At 36.4% G+C, this 23,383-nt stretch overlaps 1 protein-coding gene across 2 annotated transcripts in view; it reads left to right on the forward strand.

Moving 5' to 3' along the window:
- The window catches only part of UCHL3 (ubiquitin C-terminal hydrolase L3), a 43,016-nt gene that overhangs the window by 16,727 nt on the left and 2,906 nt on the right, over window positions 1-23,383 (forward strand). For both annotated transcript variants that reach the window (XM_067292814.1, XM_067292810.1), the window contains 2 exons: window positions 265-312; window positions 22,243-22,318. In XM_067292814.1, the coding sequence (XP_067148915.1) occupies window positions 265-312; window positions 22,243-22,318 (124 nt within the window). The remainder of the gene's footprint in view (window positions 1-264; window positions 313-22,242; window positions 22,319-23,383) is intronic.

Here is a 23,383-nt window from a genome sequence, read left to right on the forward strand (position 1 = left end):
ATTAAGCTGGGAACTCATATATAACAAAAACACTTGCCAGTAGTGTTGTCTGTGTGTTAAAAGTACAGTTACCAGCTGTTAGATATTTGTTTTGAATTGGATTGAATGAAATTGAAATACTGGTCTCTTGAGATCTTTAGAAGTGGAGATTATTTGTTGATTAATTTTTTTAAGAGCTATGGCTTTTGTAAAATGAAGAGCATAAAGTGATTCATTTAAAATCTCTCTTATTTAAAGTCTGATTGAAATATGTTTTAATTTCAGGCTATTCGTGTTACTCATGAATCCAGTGCCCATGAAGGTCAGACTGAGGTACTCATTTTTTAAAAACCTTTAATTAATAACTACTCTTAGCTGAATATAACTGTGGTGAAAACAAGCAATCATATATAAAGATTTGCAGTGAAATGGAAATTATTGCTTTGTGTTCAATATTGAGTTAGTCAAAAATCAGGACTTGTAATCAAGTAGCCTTGGGGGGGTGGAGAGCAAGACTTGAAGCACTTTAGTCTCTAGATTTTTTAAAAATCTTTAGTATAATGTAGATCTTTTCAAGCTTTATTTTACAATAAAAGTGCCAGAAATAGTATTTTTAATGAAAGCTGAGATTTTGATGTTGCAAATTCATAGCTGGGACTGTAAGATCCATAGTAATCATACAAGCAGAACAAACATTTTTATAAATGACTGAAAAGTTTTATTTCAGGAAAGCAAATGGTGCAGTACTTTGTTTGCTATTGTGTATGTGCTGTTTGTATATAAGTATTACTTAAGATAAATTCCTACTAATGCATATATTTGTAAGATTTGATCTGCAACAGATTGGATAATGTTTTTTTAAAAAATTTCTTTCCAGGTTTAGAAGGAAAGATACTTGCTGTGATACTTGCTGTGAAGCTTAATCAATATTAGATAATGCTCCTTTATGTATGATAAACCCATTACTATTTTGTCTGTAAAATCAGTCTGCTCTCTGCGTTCTGCTTTGTCATGCGTTATCAAATATGGGCACAAAGCCTCAAAATTAAATAAATTTGGCATATGGCAGGATCTGTATGACATATTTATTTTCATTGAGCTAAATAGAAAGTTAAGACTTGCAGAAAACTGGGTGAATAACTGACCTTTGACGTTTTAGGGAAGAGTGTATTTTTTTTTTCTCCAGTGTGTGTGTGTTGTGGGGTTTTATGTTTGAAACTTTTTTTTTGGGGGGGGGGGGGGATGTTTTTTGCTTAGAGGGGCAAGTGGATATTAAGGTTCCCCAGGCAGTCAGTCATGTTGAGGCAGTTTCCCATCTTTCTGAGTTAGATTTCTGTGTCTGTTCCACAGAAAGAAAATTGGTTAGACTGCTGTTAGTGCCCTCTCTGGCAAAGGCAGGAGCCCTCCTTTGTTTGCCTTTGACTCCACTGGCTCATCTGTTGCTTTTTAAGTGCTGTTGGTGAGCTTTGCTTTTCTTTTTATGACTTATGCTGTCTTCTGCGCACTCCAGAAGAAAGCAAAGCAAATCTTTCTGCTGCAATGAGTTGACAGCAAGACCTTTTCCTCTGTACAGGAAGAATTGCTTTGATCTAAAGCATAATTCTTTCTAAGCAAAATAAAATACATGAAACCTGAATACGCTAAGAAGTATAACTGAGAGTTGGGGTGAGTTAATCTCCTGCTCTCGTTCCTGCCAGTGGTACATCTTGAATGTTGCTGTATACCTGTTCATGAAATGTGGAAGGGACTGATGCACAGCATGCTCTTGATGTTACTGAAGTTACTATAGGCACATCATTCAAAGAATATGGACTTGTCCTGAGGGGCAAGTTGATAATGTCTAGCACCTTTGGAACAAGACAGAAGATCTAATTTGTCTTGCATATCTGTTATTTTTAGGATGACTTTCCTGAAAACTAAACCTTCCTTTCAGAACACTGGAAAGTATCTCCCTTCCTATGTCTTTGGGTTTTGTCCCCCCCTCCCCCGAATAGTGAGGCCATTTTGCACAGAAATGCTTCCTTTGGATAAAGTGGCTTAGGTAATTGCTTAATGACAGTAAGTGCCGTAGCTTTCCAAGCAGAAAGTCTTTTCCAGGTGTCCAACAAAATTAAGAGTTAAGAAAGGGGGTAGAGGTCCCTTCCAACCTCAGCGATTCTGTGATTCTGTGAAACATGTAGGCCTGCTATTTTGGCTTGGGTGGTTCCTAAGATCAGCCTGCTCCCTGAGTGGGTTGGTCTCTCAAGTAGGTGCTGTGCACTAATGTCCGTGCAAATTCTTCTGAAAATGTTGCTTAAACTCAACAGTGTTAGGGCAGAATCCTGAAAGTAAGATGTGTGGCAGTCAGATGTGCTGATGTGGTTAGGAATGAATGCAGCTGCTTCCAAAATGCTGCCTTTCCTCTTCCTCCATGCAAAACATAGCATCACATATTGATCTACAGCGTCATAAGATGAAAATAAAATTTTCTGGAATTTTGAGATGTGGAAGTTTAAAAATAGCAAAGAATACAGACAGGTTTTCATCTGATGATTTTTTTTGTGCTCTGATTTCTGAGTTGATGCAGATGATTTGATAACTCAGCCTTCAATGCTGTAAGTAAAACCTTTATTTGTTGATTGCTCCTGACAATCTCACTAAATCTTCAAGCTTTTTTAATCATCTCAGTGGATTCTTAGTTTTTACAATACGCTAGTGGATTTTCTGCTTTTACTTCTGTTCCATGTATGTGGGTATTTCAAACCTGGAAATAAAGCAAGTCTGCCTAGAAATAAAAGGTTAGAAGTAATGCGAGTAAAAGGATTCTGTCTTTCCAGGATCTGTGTATTTCATTTATTCATTTATTTGATTAGGACTCAGTTCTATTTTAGAATAGTCTGTAATCAGACCTATATTTTAATTTCTTATATCTTAAAGAAAAGTGCTATTAAAAAGATGTTTGGCAGGAAATTAGTATTATGGGCCTACCAGAGTCTACATTCCAATTAGTGACTGCTGGAAGAGAAGAGTTACAGTGGGATTTATCACTGTGTGCTCTATTTAGATGAAATATTAAGATGAATTGCTAAGCAAAGGGATCGAAGCTGACAGATGCAGAATGTTCTGCCTTGATGGATGCTTTAAGAAGCTTAACAAGTTTGATAGTTATGATTCATTTGCTTAGTTTAAAAAAGGTTGTGTTCGTAGCCACTTGGTATAATTTTTGGTAACAAATTCAAAAATTTTTGCAGGCAAACTATAGACTGGATTAGAAATGATTTTTTTTTTTTAATCAAAATACTTGATGTTTTAATTAAGTTCCCTGAAATTTTGTTGAACTACTTAAATACTTTCTTATGAATAGAGAAGTCTTTTTGTCCTTTCAGAGATCATATTTTGAAGAAAAGTACAGTTTTCAAGAAATTGAACTAATTTTCTTCAAGTTTGCAACTTAAGTATTGTTAACTTGAGCTTCTCCTCTAGGCCAAATTTTAGGCTGCATTTGATTCAAGTTCTTTAAGACTGCTGGAATCTGTAGCTCCATGACTTATTTTTCTGTTGGAACAGAAGAAAAAAATAGATAAAGCAGTCCTACAGGTATTTTCATGTTAAAAAATGTAAGTCTGTTTAAAGTTTACTTTAGGCTAGCCAAGAGAAAGATTTGTGAATTATTCTGTTGGAGAAGCATGGTGTTATTCTCGGGGGTTTCAAGGGTGATTTGATGCTGGTCCCATGGTCAAGTGCCATTTCGAATGAGGGCAGCTGAATGTAAGATTTCTTTTAACAGTCTTTTTGTTTAAAATTCATGTTGCTGAAATACTTTCTCAAGTGACAGGTATTTCATATCCAAGGCAGCCAAAAAAGGCTCTAGATCTTAAAGATGAAGCTGGATAAGATCCAGTGGCATCAAGACCAGGTTCTCGGCTTTCAGATTTCAGCCGAAGCTAGAGAATTTTTTTGTCCTTTTCTTTGATACTTTTGCCAGCGACAATGACCATGCTCTTGGGAACAAAAAGGAAAACTTTCTTTATGTTCCAGATCGCTACCTTTTTAGACTATAGCTTTCTCTTTTCTCTATGCTAACACCTGAAAGGCAGCTATTGATGAGGGTAGAATAGTTGCCAGCTGCTCAAGATCTTTTGGCTGAAGTGTCATCTTTAATCTTTCATGGTCTTCTGCTGGGCATGTACTTTTGTTTATAATATATGGAATGTTTGAAAATGTGGAAAATACAAACTGTTTTTTTGCAGAACTGCACAAGCTCTTAAGCTTATCCTTATTGTCACTTCTTACTGAGCAGTATTTGGGGTTTTTTTTGGTTGGTTGGTTTTTTGTTCTTCCTGTTCACCCAAAGAGTTCAGGAACTGTTGAAACCATATGCTATCTCAAGTCTTAATTTCTCATACGCTCTCTTAAAAGCTTTATTAAAAATAATAAAAAAGCAATACAGTCTGTGGATGCTAGACAAACAACTAACTTATAACAATCATTAATGAAAAAATTGTAGTGAAAAAAGGGGAAAATAGTAATTAAATTGTATACTGATCAGGGTTAGGTTGATCTCTAACTCTTTTGTCTTACTGTCTTGCATTGCTTTCTTTCTGGACAATCACAGTAACTGACTATTTTCAAATAATAGATCAGAAAATCTGAGTGGGGAGTTTTGTGAAAACAGGCAATCATTTCAGCCCAATGAGGGGTGATTTCCAGGTTTACATTCTTCTGCAGAGCAACTAGACCTTTTAAATTCAGAGTTGGAGAAAAACCTAAATCCTGCCCCCTCAATTTGATTAATAATAGTTTTCTGGGAGAGTGGGAGAGAAGGAGGAAAATGTGAAGTTACATGTTGTAGAAATAAACCAGTAGAAGTTGTTTAAATCACTTGCTGTGGTAGCCTGAGAACAGTTATTCCAGGTAGAAAGTAATACCTATACTGATTCTTGAAATAAAGGATTCTTTTTAATGTTAGACTATAATAATGTGAGTAGTGAGGTATTTTGTTCTGCTCTTATTACTGACATCCACATCTACTTTGCGACTATGCTTCCTTACAGCTCAAGTTTGCAGTATGGAAAATGGAAAGCTATGCCATATAAAGTACTTTTTAAAAGACTAATTTGTCTTTAGTGAAGGAATTCTATCTAGAGAATAGTCTATACTCAGTCTGTGCATTTGTAAAGGCTTTGAAGTGTTTAACTCATGTCCGTATGGATAACAGTGTTTGAAGTTTTAGCCAGCTGTGTGTGTCTGTGGCAGCTTAAATCAATCTGGTCTGGATTTTCAGGTTACATAAAATAATTTCTGTCTTGTACCAGCTTCCTGAACCAGCTCATCCTATGATCTCATGGGAGCTAATGCTGGCACAAAGGTGTTAGAAGCACATTTCTGGGAAAACAGAAAAGGAAACTTAATAGCCTAGACTTGGATCAGTTTTTGCTGTTGAGGACAGCAAAAACTCAGGTAGTTGTGGTGTTAAGTAATTAACAGGCTATGTTGTGCAACATCAAGGTATCGCTAACTGCTGACACATGACTCTCCATATCACTTTTTGTTATAAAGTTCAAATGGTATAGCCAATTTTATGTCTTGTGATACTTGTGGCATATGGAAACACTTCTGTGTTTGAAGTTGATATTTTTGGGACGGGAGTTTCAGCATGGTTTATACATTAATGGTTAGCAGAATGTGATTTGTAGTCTGTATCTTTAGGAAGTTTACTTCTTTAAATGTTACTGCACTCTAGCTCAGAATAAACCTAATGTTTCAACGAACCAAATAAATACAAGTCAAATGGCCGCTTGAAATACCTGTGTATTTGCTACTGGTTAGAGTGTTATAAGAGCTTTTGTTTTGATGCTTCAAATTCTTAGGAGAAAATTAGGAGCTGTCAGATTTCTATTTTTCTTTTCCTTCCTTAGAAGCTATTGAGAATGTCAAATTAGTGAAGTTTAGCTTACAGTGGTTCAGTTACTAGTTATTATGGAAGACATAAGAAAACAGAACTCTTTGTATTTTGTATGTAATATATATATTTATATACATTCTATTATGCCAACTATTTTGGGGAGCAGAGAAAATACTGCCTTTGATTCTCTAGCTCTTCCTGTTTGTTCTTTCTTGTATGCTTAATACATCTGTATACCTTCTGACAGCTTCAGCTACAAGAACTATATGTTCAGCTAAGCGAGGAAAGCTGTGAACTGAGCAGTCTGAGGTGCTGCATCTGAGCTGCCACTTCAAATGGAAACAGCATTCTTGTGCCACGTTGGACCATGATCAAAAATACTGATGGCGGAAAAAAACTAGCCTTTGAAAATCAAAACTGCTGTTTGACTCTGTCAGTTTAAGAGTAATAAGCAAGAACTGGTCTCAGATGTTCACAAAAGACTGAAATACTTGTGCACATCAATATGTGTACTTAGATATATTTAAGGTTCACAAGTATGACCAGCAATGTTTTTCACAAGAGTTGAAGTTGGCAGCCACTTTAAAAAAAAAAAAAAAAAAAGCTACCACAACTTGATTTCTTCCTCAAGTAATTCAAACCATAACTGCAAACTATAGTCTGTAAACTTGTTTAGTATGCCCTGAGAACTGTAATGTTGTTTGGAATGCACCAAGTTAGACTTTGATCACAGTAACAGTTGCTAACTTTGGCAAGAACTGAGCAGAGTCAATGTGCTCTGTTCTCAGCTGCTGTAAAGTTTAAACTTTCAAAGATCCCTGGCTCCCTAGGGCATTACAATTTATTGTTAGAGAAGAAACATAAAGGAGCTTCTCTTTCACTCATGCCAAGAACATATGGTGGGATTTTTTTTGAGGTAGTCTGTATTTCTTGATGTTTCTGAATAATTCATACAGTCTTGTAAAGAAATGGTTGTATCTCAGGAGAATATAAAATAAATTCTATAACTTTCTAAAATGATTTTTGTCTAGTTCAGCATTACAGAACAAGCATCTAACTTTTCCCATAAAGGAGATGATGTTGCCTAAAAATGTTAACTGTAGGTTTTACTTTTACACAGCTTGCTCAGTAAAAAGTGTAAGAATGAGCTTACTAGAAAAGCTTCCATGAAATACTTTGGAAGTTACATTTGGTTAGTCATTTGATTCATTGCATTGCCCTGTTGGTTCTGCCAGGTGACACCTGGAGGTGTCAGCCTCTGAGAGACATGCATCAATCTAATTTCTATACTCTGTACTGAGCAAATAACTAGTAAGTCATTAATATAATATTGCTCTGAGATGCTATTTTGAGTCTTATGTTTAACTCTGTAAAATCTGTATAAACTCTGATTCTTAGGATGAAACAGAGCTATAGAGGATATTCGCACCCATAAAGCAGCTCATGAATTTAAAAAAAACAAGTATGCAAGAAAAAAAAGAAACGGAAGTGAAAGTAAAAAAAACGTTTTTACTGTTTTGCATCCTGCATCTCTACCAACCAACTGCCATAAGTTCTTTTGCATCTCTCCAGCCCATAACACTTCAGCGCTGTCTTGCACTCCATATGTAGGAGGTAGTAAGTAGCAGATTCCAGCTGTGTGTTTGCTCACTGATGTTTAAAAAGGCTGTTCAAGACAGCTAATGGGTGAGTTCATACTGAAGCCTTTTCCCTCAGGCAGGAGAGAAACTAATTTGGCTCTTCTCCTTTATCCGACCACTAATTTTGAAAAAAAACTTACAGGAACTTAGTAAAATGATAACCTTAAAGATAATAGTATGTCTGAAGCTAGTCAGTGGGCTAAAATTACTTGGAGAACTGATGTTGCATCGACTGAGTTTCCTTAAGGAAACACACTAAAAATATGATAGTTGGTGTGCAGCACTGCTGTTTAATTTGTTTAAGAAGCATATGTAAACTAATTAGTTAATTTAAATTTTGCAGAGCTCCCTAACATTTGGAATTTTGTATTTTTTGCAACTCCACTAATTTTTGATCACAGAAGTCACCATTGTGATAATCTAGCTTGACTTTTGCCTAACGTGGGCCATAGAACTTAAATTCAGATCTTCGGAGGGAGATTCTTTTGAGAGCATATAATAACTTAAATTGTAACTAATTTTGGAAAGGGCTTTTTGGGTGCTCTGATCTCCAGTATTTTTCTTGTTTTAGGCTATGTCTTAACCCATATGTCTAACCAAGTATTAGTCTCTGGATCCTTTCCATTCTTAATTGTGAGTTGAATTGACATGGAGAATACTATAAAGACTTTCTCTTTACTGGTTACAGAAACACTAATTAAACTTACTGGTGAGCAACTTGTTCAGCTGGCATATGCAGCCTGGTTCAGTTTAAAAATTGTAATCCAAGTTCTAATATATATTAATGCTGATAATTGTAATGTCGACAAAACAAGTAGATCTATGAACAGTGGAATTCCTGAACCTTGACTTCCTAAGAATTTACATGTTGTGTAGGTTTCTGTTGTGCCTGTTGAAGTTCTAGTTAGGAACAAGGCTTTTCCTGAAGTTGAAATATTCATAATGTCTCTTGCTTATGTGAATTTTGTGGTGTATTCTTGTAGATGAGCTCATGAAGCAGTATCTGATTCTGTGGAGCACTCGGTTCCTAAGGCAGCTCTCACCTGTCTGCCTGCCTGCCTTTTTATAAAAGGCTGTAGGGAACATGACATCCATCTCTTGAGATTTTGCTGCCACCACCAAAATAGCTTAAAATTCTATAAAAAGGTTGAAAATTTGTGAGAGGAGGAGGAGGAAGATGTTTTCAGACTGAGTGAGGCATGGATTTAATTTGCGTGGGGAAAAAATGGGGCAATGACTTCTAAGGAGGAAAAAACATATGTATTACATTCTGAACTGAAATGCAGACATTGCATTTAAGCAGTTGGGAGCAATTACTTTGGCAAAACACATAAAACCCTCAAAAGGTGTGGGGGGGAGCAGAAAAGACAATGTTAAGTACACTTTTTCCGAGTATAATCTTAAAACTAAAACAATTCTTATGTAGCCCATATAGCTGGAAAAGTTACAGTTTTTAATGTCAGTTGAACCTACCCCTATCTCTGCTACTGAGTTTGTAGTATGTGTACTGTGTAACCAGTCCACGTAGGCTCAGTTTATCAGGAGGAGTTACTGGACACTCATGGATCTACTCAGCTGAGCACAGGCAGAACACGCAATCGTGTGGCAGTCTCTCTGATCCTGGGGCTATATATGTGACTAACTCTGGAAGCAGAGACCAGGACTAACAGTATTGTACCTCTTTGTTTCCCAAGTGAGTACCCCAGCGATGATGGCATGCAATCAAGCCTCCTTTCATCTCTCTCCCAGTGAAAATGGCATTTCTTTCTACTCGGTGGCACAACATCAAAATGGAGGGAAGAAGTTAGCCCCTGTCTCGGCACAGTTTATCAGCTGATAGATAGGGCAGCCTCCTTAGAGGGATGTGGCATGGGCTTGGCCTTTCCAGTGAGAGGGTGTCCTGAATTTGAGCCTCTGAATGGATGAATTTTTGTAACCACTAGCAAATTCATCAGTGTTAAACAGTATTTCTACTTGCAAATAAACAGTTATGCAATGGCACTTTATCTTTGATAAGTGTAGTCCTGTCAGACCTTCAGTGCATTAGACATGGACCAGGATATTTTGCTGGCTTGAGTTCCCCAAGTGAGATGAGCAGGCAGATGCCCTGTTTCTAAAGCCTGACAGGTCTAGGCATGAAGTGGGTCCCAGGCTATTCAGCACTATCAAACTTCTGCACTTCTGGGCATGCAAAGAGGCACAGCCCTTGGTGCCTGAGGAACTCTATAGGTGTTTCTTGAGATCTTAGTAAAATGGCTTTAGGATTTAATAGCAGGTATACATAGGAATGAGTTTTGGGTTGAGGCAGAAGTTAATTGCCTGAACTCCCTTTTTTTGGACCAGCTCCATGAAATTTAACTTCATAATGTATTTTTACTTTACAAACTATCAACTTAATATGCTTACTGCCATATATGATAATAACATACAATTCTATTTCAGGGTTTTTTGTTTTACCACTTCAGCTGTTTGACCTGCTACAGTTTTTCTGCTCTAAAGCATACTCCTGTGATTTTCTCATGTTGTGAAGTTAGTCTGTAATTCTCTTTTGACTGTAGTTTGCCAGTCTTGTTTGAATAGCGTCTAAAGTTACAATAGTCTTCCCTGTTTTAAATTAAATGTGAAATGTAGTACTTGCATCTCCAAATTCAGGATACTAGAATATTGAATTTAATTTCATATTAATATTGAAAAATGTAATTTTATTTTTGTACATCTAATAGTCAATTGAAAATGACACAGCTTAATTTATGCTTTTTATTCAGGCAAAAGTTATAAACTAACTTTGAATGAAATTTTATGGCTATTGCAGCCATGTTAATTAGACAGAAGCCCAGAAGTAACTTTGCCTTGCTAGAATTCCTGCATTCTGTCTATCAAAACTTCACTCTTAAAATGCAAAAGCACCTTTTCAAGTGGAGAAACTTTCTTTAAGCCTTGGTCGATGTCACTGGGGGACCTCCTAATATAGGAAATAAAGGATAAGAAGATTCAGTGAATGAAACTTTAAAATGAGGGAAGATACTGACCTAGAAAAAGTAAGTTGTTTTAGTTTATTAATAGTTGTAGTAGATTGCATTCTAAAGCTGGTTTTGAGAATATTGAGTCCTTTCTGGTGTCAGTATTAAGGGGCATTTAACATTCTCACTATTTTAACAAAATTAGTCAAAAACAAATAAATGCAATCATTAAGGATGGCAGAGGTGAGGCATTGTTTTTACAAAGCCTTTTTGACTTTCATTACCATATTTAACATATCTTTCAAAATACTTGGCCATCCTTGGAATATGAAACAAATCTTAAATTGGTATTATTCAGTTTCTCATTCATGGTTTCATATCAGTTATGCCAGGAATGCTAAATGATAGTTTTTCAGAGCAAAAGTATGAAGTTAAACAATTTCCTGTCAATGGAATGTACCAAAGCCAGAGTAAATTCCTTCTCTCAAGGTTTTTTTGTTTTGTTTTATTTCTTTTACTATTTCTAAGTAAGCAATTACTGTACTTGCAGATTCCAGGAAGACTAACAATCTTGTCTATTTTGATAGCAGAAGCTTGCAAAATTGTAAAACCTAATATTCCATCTTGGCTTTTATTGTAAACTTTCCAGTTTGCAAGACCCTTAAATTTCTGTCCCCCAGCATTTTCTAATCTTGCAGGCTCCTCTTGTCTATAGGGAGGTCCAAGGAGTGCAAAGACTTCTAGGAGCAGCGTTTTGTCAGTCATCTTTTAGAATTTTCTTAGGCATGCTGAGCATAAACAGTATGAGCCATATGATATTTTATCCAAATGCAAAATGTTTCATTTTAAATCAGTTCTTCATGTGAAGAATTTGAAAAAACAAATCTTCAGTAGTACAGATGGCGTATAATAGCCATTAAACTCCTCTAAGTTTCTCTGACTCTAAGTACTGTCATTGCTAAATTCCTCTTTTTTCATTTCTTTTTATGGTTACATTTGGGGGTTGGATTTTTTTGGTTTTAGTTCTAATTTCTGTGGAATTGCTGAGATCTAGGAACAGATCAGAATGCTTGAAAATCCTGTTTTACATGAGGGTCTAATAGAAGAGAACCTCTGCCTAACTTGTACAAAACTGTGTTCTCTAGACAGGTTATAAGACCTGATAACACTTCATGCATGCTTATCTCTGAGCTCTGTAGTTGTTCCCGTACTTCATGCTTATTCTCTGTGAAGAACTCCTATCCTTGCCCTTGTTCTTTAAGGACAACAATATGGAAGCAGAAAAAAAAAAATATTACCCCTGTCTTGACAGGAAATGGAAAAAATGAAAATTGAACAGAAAAGAAGGTGAAATGCTTCAAAATACTTATTTTCTTTATTATTTTTGACTGGCACTTATTGATTAAAGAAAGTGAAAATTAATTTTTCAGATAAGCTATCTAATGTTCAGTTTCTGTAGTCTAGAATTGTCCCATTGAGTGCGTTGTTGGACATATCTTGTGGAACTGCAGTTTCTATTCTGCCTACATAATTTTAATGAATTCACAAGCAGCTGGCAGGTCTCAGTGAAGCTAAGTGGAATATCATCACTGAGTAAGTATGTTTTCTAATGGGACCTTGCAGGGATTGGTTCTATCAGTAACGTGGATATGTAAAAGTGCAACTCAGAATCTGCAGATAAGGTAAAGATCAGGAGACAGTAAATTAATGGTGAGCACAAGACTTTGACACAGGACAATCTGGATTACCCTTTAAGTTAGCTTCAAACGAAACTGTATTTTTCTGAGGTCAAATAAAGGACATGTAATTAGCACAAGAGATGATGAACAATGTATGAGAGAGGTGAGGGATTCTCTGAAAGATGGAAGATGACAGTGGGGATTTTATGAGCTGAGAGGAGAAAGTTATGGTGGATGATAAGCTGAATGTGAGACCCTGGTTTGACATCATGGCTAGAAGGACTTATGTAATCCATTCTTCTCATGTTCATTAAATAGGAGTAGCAAGCTTGCCTTTTAGTTAGCACTGGTGTGCCTAATGTATTTGATAAACTATATGAAAACATTACTTACTGGCTCTCTAGCTATGGACAGGATTGACTGAAATTGCGGCTTGTTCTGATTTATTTTGGTAGTCAATAAATCATTAAGCTTGACTTTTTTTGTTTTGTAAATATGTTCTAGTTCAAACAAAAGTTGATTGGTCCTGTGGCCCATGTGGGACAGAAGATCAAAACTAAATCATCACAATGGTTCTTTCTGGTCTTAATATATTACTATAATTTTGTCCGTTGCAACTGAGAGTCATTTTTAATACTTCTGTGGTCTTTCTTCTAATAGTAACTATTTGAATGGTTTAACATAGTCCTACTGCTTCCACGGATACTAAAGAGATCCTGAGTGTTAATGGCAATACTGCCACTGGCCTGCTATTTTAGAAGAATAGGTGAAAAACTTAGGAAGTTTCATACCTCACCACGGTAAGCTTCCCTTTTCCTTTGCTATCCTTTTATGTTAGAATTGGAACAGTAAAGAAACTCTGGGATCCATTACACTAGTTGATTAATTTGAAGTCCCAGAGTAGCACAATCTAGCTCTCTTAAATTGACAAAAAAATTTCCTAGTAGTCTTTGTGGCTGTAGACAGGATTGATCACTCTGATCACTCTGTTTTCAACTATTCCTTCCATGAGATGTTATTTCAATCCCCTTCTTCCTCACTTACTAACAGACTATCTCTCATGAATCAGTTAACTTGGGTTCAAATTATGAAGTTCACTGGGTGTGAATAACCTCTATCTTATCTGATGGTAAACTTCAGATATGGACCATGTCTTTCCTTATCTTCATTGCTCTTTTGTCATCTCATTCAAATCCAACACATTCTTGGTTATTTTCTGTGTAAACTTTATTAGTTAAAGCACAGTGTAATGAACAGTGGACATCTTTGCAGTTGCCTTTTTAGGTATGTTAATTCAAGTTTAAGTGGGCTAAGTATGTTCTTTTTTAATATTTATGTAGTCGTCATCGTCCTCGCTGTCTTCACCACCATCCTCATCGCAGCCTCAGGTTAGCCACAGCAGAACGAAGGCTTCACCATTGTGTCACTCTGCATCCCTCTCCTGGGCCAAACGTAATCATGTAGGTCCTGCAAAAGCAACCAGTCCTTCAATCCGTCTCCGTCGTTGGCGGCCCTTGATACGCCTTCCATCTGTTGGGCTTCATTCTGTTGTAAGTGTAGTCCATCTTCAGTCTTTTCTTACTCTGACATGACTGGCATTCTGCCATGTAACCTTCAGTCTTCAAGGCATCATTTTTTGTTGGAGTCTTTTCTCAACCATTCTTAGAGGTTTTTCTTTCTTTCTCTTTTCTTTCCCCCATGTTGGACAGCAAAAGTACATCACTCCATGCTTTGCTGTCCAAATATTTTTGATTCAGCACATGTACCAAATCATTTTCAGAGCATAGGTGAAGTTTGCTGTTCATGAAGTGGCTTTTTTTTTCCCCCCAATAGGCTCTACATCCAGCCTCTTCTCTTCACCTCATCTTCATGATCTCTCATTTGGATCTGCTAAACCAAGGGGCTTCTAAGTCTTTGTCATATGATATTTTCTCTTCTGTGTTTGAGACTTGGTTTATGTTCTGGTATCCCAAACCTAGTCTCATTTTCTTCCATTCTAAGTCTTGCTTAATAGTCCCTCAGTGTTTCACTAAAGATGAAGTGTTTTCTCTAATCTCAGTGGGCTGGCTTACCTTTTCACGTGACATCTGTTTCTTTATCCAGTTTCTAGATCTTACCTTCTGGTTGAAGATGAAGACATTCTAACAGATAGTCTTTTCATCAAATGCCATACTTAAACTTTTTTTTTTTTCCTTCACCCACAGGAAACAAATGTGTCTTGAAAAAGCAGGAAAAAAAATGACACATGCACAGAATAGCTAATATTTCTAAACTGCACTATGACCACCATCAGAATCACTAAACTGAAAGAGTGCTTTAGAGGGATTTCATGCTACTTTTAAAGTCATCACTCTTTCAGTAGGCACAAAAAAAACCCTTGATATTTAGAACTGAATGCTCTTAAAATTGGACAATGGTTTTATTTTAAATTTTTTTTGTAACAACCACGTTTCTGCTATGTTACTAGAAATTTCTATTTGAGGTATGTGAATCTTTTACTGAGGTGAAACAAGTATTCTGACTGTGGTCCAAATAATTCCCTAGTCCATACAGATCTGTCTTTCCAGATGTGGAAATTCTTAATGTATTATTACTATTAAAAATTAGTGTCAAAATGCTTCCATTTCTGTTTAGCTTTTATATTTTTACCCTGATAAGTATCTCAAGATGAACCTTTTCCCAGCCTCCTTTCTCTTCCTATGAATAATAATTACTATTATTAAGTGTCCAGCTTTGAACCATGATGTTATCGTTTGGGGCTAGCTAAGTAACCTAAGATTTTAGGAAACACAGAGCTAAACATGCAGTTAAGTTCTCCCCAGCTCATGCGCCTTTTTTTTTTTTTTTTTTTTTTTCCTGCTTTAAACATTTTTGCCATGAACATTGGCAAACCTCTGACATTTTACCCGGGGATTTTTTTGTTTGTTTAGCAAAACTTTGAAAATTCTACGATGTTATATTTCTGTGATTTGAAACTGGGATCTTGTATGAATATGACATATTGAAGCTTGATGTTAACAAAAGACTTACTGAGAAAACTTTTGAGCTTGGGATTGGCTACCTATAATAACTACATTAATAGATTATGAGTTTACTTCAACACTAAATAAGCCATGACTTAACCAAGGATGGAAGTTACAGCGTAGTCTATTGTGATTGTGCTAGATGACCGGTGTTTGCAAGTTGAGTCTCTCTTTTCCCCCCCCCCCTCCTTTTTTTTGAGGGGGGGAGGGTTACTTCAGAGTATTTCTAAAGAAATAGTTATCCATTAGCAGTGAGCATTTGTTTGGAATATGTTTAAATTATAATTTCGTTCAGAAAATAAGTGACCTTCAACACAACTGTGTCTGGCAATACAAAAGTGTGCTGCCAAAATTGATTTTTAAGATATTACTTGTTAATTCCACTTAGATTTATCTAGCAAAGATTTTATTTAGCAAAGATTTATCACTGAATACAATGTACAGTCTGACACTTACTGGTAACTAAAAGGTTATTCTTGTCTTTACGCTTTTGTACAGCGTACCATCAAGAACATATGAACTATATGTAATTAGTATAACTTGGAAAAAATAAGCTTTTGGTCATTAAAGTGATCTTAGTTGGTTTAATTGGGGGGGGGGGAATACCTTTACCTTCAACCTTTGTTCTGTCTATGCCCCTAAAACATCATGGCTTCAACGAAGTAGTGTTACTACAGAACTGATTGTTCTGCTAGACATACAGTGCAGCTGCATTGGTCTGAGTATTGTATGAAAATGTTTTAGCATTGCTTTTATTCAGAATCCTCTTCATTTAAATTTGCGGGGGGAAAAACATTCTGTACATTATGTTTAAAATAAATTTGAACTTCCTTGTAGTTATAAATACAGTTCTCCTACATAAACATTGATGGACAGACAGTAAATTTCTTCAGAATTGAAAGCAAAAGTCAGTGGTGGGAGACTGACTTTCTGCTCCTTAAATAAAACTACTTTCTGTTCTCAAAAGATTTCTTTGACTTGATGAAGTCTTCAGATGGCTAAGGACACGTAATAGAGAAAATATTGAAAATACTGTACTGAAATATTCTATGCAAACCTGATAAATGGCAGTAGATGCAGTGAGTTTTTAAGCCTTAGATAACAACATGCTTCATTGTTGTTGACCCTTCCTCAACACATGTTATCTCTTATTTTTCTACCTCATCTGTTCTTTTAGTTTAGAATCTCTACTTGCCTTGGGATCATCTTGCTGCCTTTTCTAGGTCATGGTAATCTCCTAATTCTATCTTCTTCTTTACACTTCTCAAATGGGAAAACATGCTCTGTTTTTTCATCTCAGCTACTCGACCTTTAATTTCTGTGTTGGACTGAAGTTGCTCTTTTTTAAAAACAAGAAATAGCTGTTTAGAACAGCACACTGCTGAATAATCCTCCTGAATCTAGATACTCTGGGCCCCACCTCTGAATTTCAGTTTCTTGCTTGACATCCTCCCATTCAAAACCAAGTGCTTCCATCCAGCAACCTGGAATCCTATCTAACTTGGCACTTGCATGTTCTAGCTGCAAGCGGGGCATAAAGGAGTTAATAAGCTTTAAAGGGACAGCATGGTAGAAAAATATATAAAACAATGTTTGGCAAAGGAACTTCATATCCATTCTGTGGGTCAGCACTCCCAATTAGATAGTCCCTTCACACCTTTCTTTTGTAAATTCCTTTTCTGTAGTCTGGACAAGGGCTACATTGATCTGAAGTAAGCTGTTACGTGTATGTTAGGCTGTGAAGCTCCAGAGCATTCCAGATACAGCCAACTTACTGCAGTATATTGAGTGTGAATAGAGATGTCTCTGTTCAGTGAGAATGAGCCAGAAATAATCTTGCTGAAACTTGTGATCGTCATGCCAGTGGTCATTGTTTTAACTGAAGTACTTTTAACCAGGTTTCAAATACCTTTCATAGGCAGATAAAGGAAATTTGCCAAAGGATAGAGTCAGTATGTTCTGCACTTCAAAATGGAAACATTACAAAGGCCTAATCTACACCATGGGGATTGCATCACCTTTCTTCCTTTACTTCAAAACTTACTGAACGCAAACCACATCTAAAGTTCTCTTGTGTAAATGTGTATGTGAATAGTTTTTTTTTCCTTTTCTCATAAATCCTTGTGAGTAAAACTGTATATTTAAACCCCTAACATTTTTTTTCTTAGACTTGTTAGTTACTTTTATCTTGGTCTTTGAATTCGATGCGTCTGTATCTTTTCACTCTTCAAGGTTCTGCAAAATTGTCTTCTCCTTATCAGTCTCTACCTATTTTTTTTCCAGAACCAGAGACTCTTGATGCCAGTCTTGACTTACACAACTTTGTTTTGTTTTGGTCACTACCTATCTGTAATGCAAAATACTCTTCTGAACTGGTTTGAGGTTTATTGCTTCAATTCATTCTCTCAAGAGCAAGTGTAAGGAAATAATCAGTAGATAAGATTTAGTTAGAAGCAGCTTCCTGAAATCTGTCGTGTAATATTGAGCCTGCTTTTATATTGTGGTCCTTCAACAAAGTTCTAAGCTGAGTGAGGTGAGCGCTTGCCCAGCATATCCATGGGAGCAAGACAGAAACATTTTTCCCCAATTGCGTATTTGTCCCAAAAATGCACTTTGGGGGAAAAGACACCAACTCTAGATCAAATTGGATAAACAGTTTTGTCCTAAATTAGCAACATTTGAAGATCAAAATGTTTCAAATGTATGAAAATTGAATACTAACTTTTAGATGATAACAGTCTAAATATATTAGGAAGATGAACTGTATAGGAGATGAAATGGTCTTTATTAGACCAGTTGATATAAATAGCCTAAGAGTAGACAAGCTTTTGGGCATAAGATTGTGCCATTGGGTTTCTGAAGATTAATGCAACAGCAAGAATGAAGAATGTAGCAGCTTGTGAGTAGAGGGCAGCACGCAGGGCAGTGGTAAAAGGTGAAAACAAGGAATTTCTCAGAACAACAGGAGATAACATTAATTAGTGGGTACTAGCCTGAGAGAAGTCAATTAAAATTGACTTTTCACAACAGTCAGCAATAGTTTATTATTTAATCTGAATATCCAAGTCAGCAGAGAAAGGCAGTCACATCCTCTGAAAAATCAAGACTCACACAGGTGCCTTTAATTTGGTATCCAAAATCAGACAGCACAGCAACTCTGGTTCTCATTTCTGAGAACCTTGGAATGCCATTAATAATAGAGAGAAGCTTTTCTTGTTAAGAAGGGAATGAATGACATTGGAAGGCAGAAGGAGAAATATTTATTAGATATTAAATAATGAAAAAACACCAAAAGGCTGGAAAGTTGTCCTTTCAGTCTGTGTGCTAAAACATGTAAAGTATATGAAACTGGCGATCCATGGAGATGCACTGTGTTATCATTGAGGGTTATCTCAATAGCTTGAGGACAAATTATGATTAAGAAAATATTCTTAGCATCATCACTTTGCTTAACTTCTTATCCTTTTCATCCTTTTTTTTTTTTTTTTTAATCAAATCACTTTCAAGTTTGCTGGATGTTACTTTTGAGGTTTTTTTCTCTTAAACAGATTAAACTGGAAAAGTCATGTCCATTAAGGCATAAGTTCCTGCAATACAGGTTGTACTAAGACTGAAACCATAATTCAAGCTTATGTAAGCTACTTGAGATATTTGTCTTTCTGTCTTTTTGGATGGAAAGGAAATATGAATTTTCTTTCACAGAGTGCTGTAGCTGTTCAGAAGACTTGAAAAATGTCTTTAATCCCAGAGATTAGTTCCAAATTCTGATCAGAGAATGAATCTTTTTCAGACTCCTGTGCCTTTCCCCTTCCTGATGGTTCTTCCATGTGATCATTCAAATCTGCTTTTTCTTTCTGCACATTAAGTGTGGCACTAAGTAAAAAATCAGGGGAATAGGCAATCCCAATGCATGGCTGATATTGATGTTATACTGGTCTTTGACAAGAAGAGTGATCAGGAGACTCCTCTGTGTTCTTTTAAGCATTTATGGAGACTGTTTATTAAAAGCAGAAAATTTTGCCAAAGGTGTAGCTTTTCATGGAAACCACAAGAGTCATGTTCCTGAAGGTGTTATTCCCTGTTCTTTCCCTCCCTTTGAAATTTAAAATCTTCTGTTTCTAGAATTGCTAGAGCTTCTCAGTGAAATAGAAGTTGGCCTGACAAGTAAGTTTATTCGGCTGGTGTGTGCCGGTGTGTGTGCACGTGCAGGCAAATGGCTGCTTTATTCCCCCAGGAGGTGTAGGGGGATTCTGAATCAGATTCATCATATGGGGAAGGTTTAATCCAGATGCTTGTTTTGTCTAAATCCTAAGCAACATATTTTTATAATACAAAATTATAGGTCAACTTGATGATCCAGACCCTATTGTCTCTCTGTATTATGCAAATAATTGTCAGTCAAAAATAAGCCTCATTTTCAAGAAATGGAACAGATCTACTCTTTAGTATTATAATATTTACTAGTATTTACATTAGATGAAAATGGCATGGCTCTTTCTTCCTCTGAGGTTACTTACTTTTTTTCTATGACAACTGTGAATTTAAAATATAAAAGCTATGTTCCTTACAGGCTGTGGTAATAACACTTAATGGAGGCACATTATTCGGATTCGACAAGTTCAAAAACAACCATGGCTATATTCTATAGGAATAGCAATCTCTTTAAATAAATTCTGTGAAAACTTAATCATATTTTTCTTGATGGGTCCACTGTCTATCTTCCAACTATATATAGATTCAGCATCGAAGGCATGCCCAGTACCTATCTCTATAGAAAAGGTCCTTATTAAAAGTTGGCAAAGAACAGAGGCCTCAACGGTCAAAGGAACAATTGTGTTTTGGTCTAAATTTGAGCAAAAATAAATGTTGGGAATCTCAGATAGAGATTTGTCCTCTGAAAATACAATTGTGATACTTTGAGCTGTCTAGTTAAGTCAGTTTGTACCCAGGTAGTCAGAAGCAAGCTTTTAGATGTTAAGCCATTTTTCTTCATAAAGTGGAACTAACTGGTAGCAGTCTTTCCACTCACTCTGAAATTTCTTAAACCTAATCTTCCTAGTTAGTAGCTTTTTGTGCTATATAGTTTGACACAATTTGATATGTGGACAGCTGTGAAGTCATTGCCTGTACTGGGATTAGGTGGCAACGTGAGAATTAGCAAGGACTGTTTTGCCTACCTTTGGGCTGTTGTAGCACATGGTTTGATGCATGCAAACGGTTGGTTGATGGTCCCTTGCTGTTATGCCCATTGGTTGTCAGCCACTGTTTTGCATGGTTTTCAGGAATTTGCTGAAGCCTGTGGCTTTTTTGAAAGTTTAGTACTGATGTAGCCAAACTCTAGAAGCTGCTTGTTTTGTTTTTCCAAATCCTTACTTTATTTGGCCTTACTTTTTATTTGGTAAAGCAAAATCCTTTAGGGCAATCCACATGTGCCATAAAGCAAAAAGGCTGCTTGGCCTTCTAGTGGAAAGGTGCTCGTGTCCCTTTGATAGTCTCCTCTTCATAAGTAGCAGAAGTCCTCTTCATTCTTCCTTCTAGGCCCTGTGAAGCAGAATATTTAAGTCTCTCATATTTTTATCTGGTCATGCGGATGGATATTGGTGAGGGTGGGGAGAGATTGTGAGGTTTTTTCTTTGTGTGCTTTTTTTCTTGTCACACAGGATTTCTGTAAGCTGTGGCCAACTCCTCAGTAATGCTGTGGTCTTCAGCTTTCTTCATCTGTTGAAGTACTTATGCTGACTTCTTGTCCTTCCCGCTATTGTTTTGGCTGTTTGTTGCATTTCTTCAACTTGGATCAGCTTTTGAAGTCCTACTTCATGACCATGAAGAGGGGAACTTTTAACCCAATCTTGAAAGCATGATGTAACTGCAAGGTCCACAACCCATCTTACGCAGTACTTGGTTCCTGACAAGCTCTTAGATTCTGAGGTGCTTTAAGCAATTTCCAGAAGGCTAAAAGTAGAGATTTCCATTTAAATATAGAGGAAGAGAGTGCATCAAATGTATTTCCACATAAGCCAGCTGCCTGATAGTTTCTTCAAGACACACTGAGGTGCTTTTTTCCCATCCCCTCGTATATTGTCTAACTGTATTGTGGATCATGGGCTGTAAATGGACTCAAATGGAGATTGGACAGATTCATGAGGAAATAAAACCACCATTGGGCTATTGAACCCAATAGTAGCGATACATCATTTGGCTCAGAAGTTCCAAATCCCCTGCTTAGTGGATCCTGGAAGAGTATACTGGCAGGTGGACCATGCACTGAATGCTTGTCTTCTCATGAGAAAGCTGTTGCTTGCTACAGTTGGTAAGGCAGTACTGTACCAGATTTTTACCAACTGTGACCATTTGTATCATGTCATTCAAATGTGCTGTCCCTGCACTGCAGTGCTTTCTTGATATGCAGTGGTGATGCCTATGATACCACCCTGAAATCTCTGAGACAAATGCTCTTCTCCAAGAAGTCTCAGAGACAAATGGAGCTGTATGCATCTCTGATTATTTCCCTGTCTACCTAGTGCATGTCTTGGGATGGATGAATCATACCCTGGGAATGTCTGTTTCTCTCTACTGCTTGCGAGGGGAGAACATGTTAACTGTATTATAAGTGACTTGCAAGCAAAATTAATTTGACTAAGCAAATACCTTCAGTTTTAAAATACTACAGGTTCAGAGTGCAGTCCTGCATTCACTTTGTTTTGTTACAGTAGGTGGGTTAGTGAAGGAGTTGCTATTTATATAAGTATCTGGTTTTAATGCTGATGTATTTGAGTTGATACTACTTGTAATCTGGTAGTGAAAAATGAAGCTCTTATGTAAACTTACTGTTGGGAACACTTTCAGATACCTTACTGAAATGATTCTTATTGATGTATGCATTTGCAGGAAATGTCATTATATTTCAAAATGTTCTGTGGTGTGACTTACGCCATTACGCATACAGCCAGGATGTGCTTCACACTTGCAACCTCTATCCATCTAATAGTTAGGTGTTTTGCATATTGTGATGATATATTCTAGTTAACTTCATTGTGATAAGAGTTTTAGTGAACACTATGTTTTTTTGTTTTGCAGGCACCAAGTATAGATGAAAAAGTAGATCTTCACTTTATTGCATTAGTTAATGTAGGTGGCCATCTCTATGAATTGGGTAAGAACATTTTTTATCCCCACTCTTCATTTGTTTGAAGCAAATACAAGTGGTAATCTTGTTTAATAATTAATTTTTGTGACAGATTATTTGATTTCTTGTAGGGCTTAGGTTCTTTTCAGCTGCCTCCTAGGTTTTGTTTGAGGGTGTTGGGGGTGGGGGGGGGCTTTCTGTCAAACAGTTGGAACCAAGAAGAATTCTTTCTTGGAAGCAAGAAAGGATTAATGAACACTCACCCTTTCAGAGAGGAAAATATTGTTATAGTTGTGTCCCTGAATTGCTTGTGGAAAAATTAATAAACTTTAGGCAACTACAGAAGTGTTAGCTATATTATTAAATAGTACTATAGTTAAAATTGAAATTATGTAATCAGAATACTAGCAGATACTAATATTCTGCAACTGATTATAGGCTGGTTATTCTCTTAATCTACCTTTTTGTGGTCACTAGACAGTTAACTTCTAAACAGTAGTCTCTGTTTTCTGAATTACTTACAGCTATTTTTTCCCCCCTTTTTCATATTGTGTAGCACCAAGTTCTGCTCAAATATTCTCTAATGATTCTAATCTTAAACATGTTGCTGGGCAACTAGGTTTTGCTGCAGGTGCTTCAGAAAACTAGCAAATAGATTAGGATTTAAAAACTGCAAGTCACTCTGGTCCTTCCTAAAGTAATTTTGGCAATATTTTATGGTGGGAATATTTGCTATTTCTTTGGATTTAAAACCGTTTGAAAATCAACATGTTATTAAGCAATGCCCTTAACAGGGGAAAATTAATTAAAACCTGGGGCATAAGTGATATGTAAGAAATGCTTATGTTAATATTAAGGTGGATATAAGAAATAATAACAGTGATCGTTCATGAACAGTAGACACAGATTTCTATTTTTCCATGATGCTGTATATGCGATGTCAGTGAACTAGATCAAATAGTGAGGCAACTACTGTAGGATGCATTATAAATATTTTATGACAATAAATTTCAAAATATGTTGTGTGTAATGATGGATGGCTCATTTTTTAGCTGTGCGCTACTATTTCCATGTTATCATTGCATTGTGCAT

Source organism: Apteryx mantelli, chromosome 1 (genome assembly GCF_036417845.1).
Source record: "Apteryx mantelli isolate bAptMan1 chromosome 1, bAptMan1.hap1, whole genome shotgun sequence".
Lineage (NCBI taxonomy): Eukaryota > Metazoa > Chordata > Aves > Apterygiformes > Apterygidae > Apteryx > Apteryx mantelli.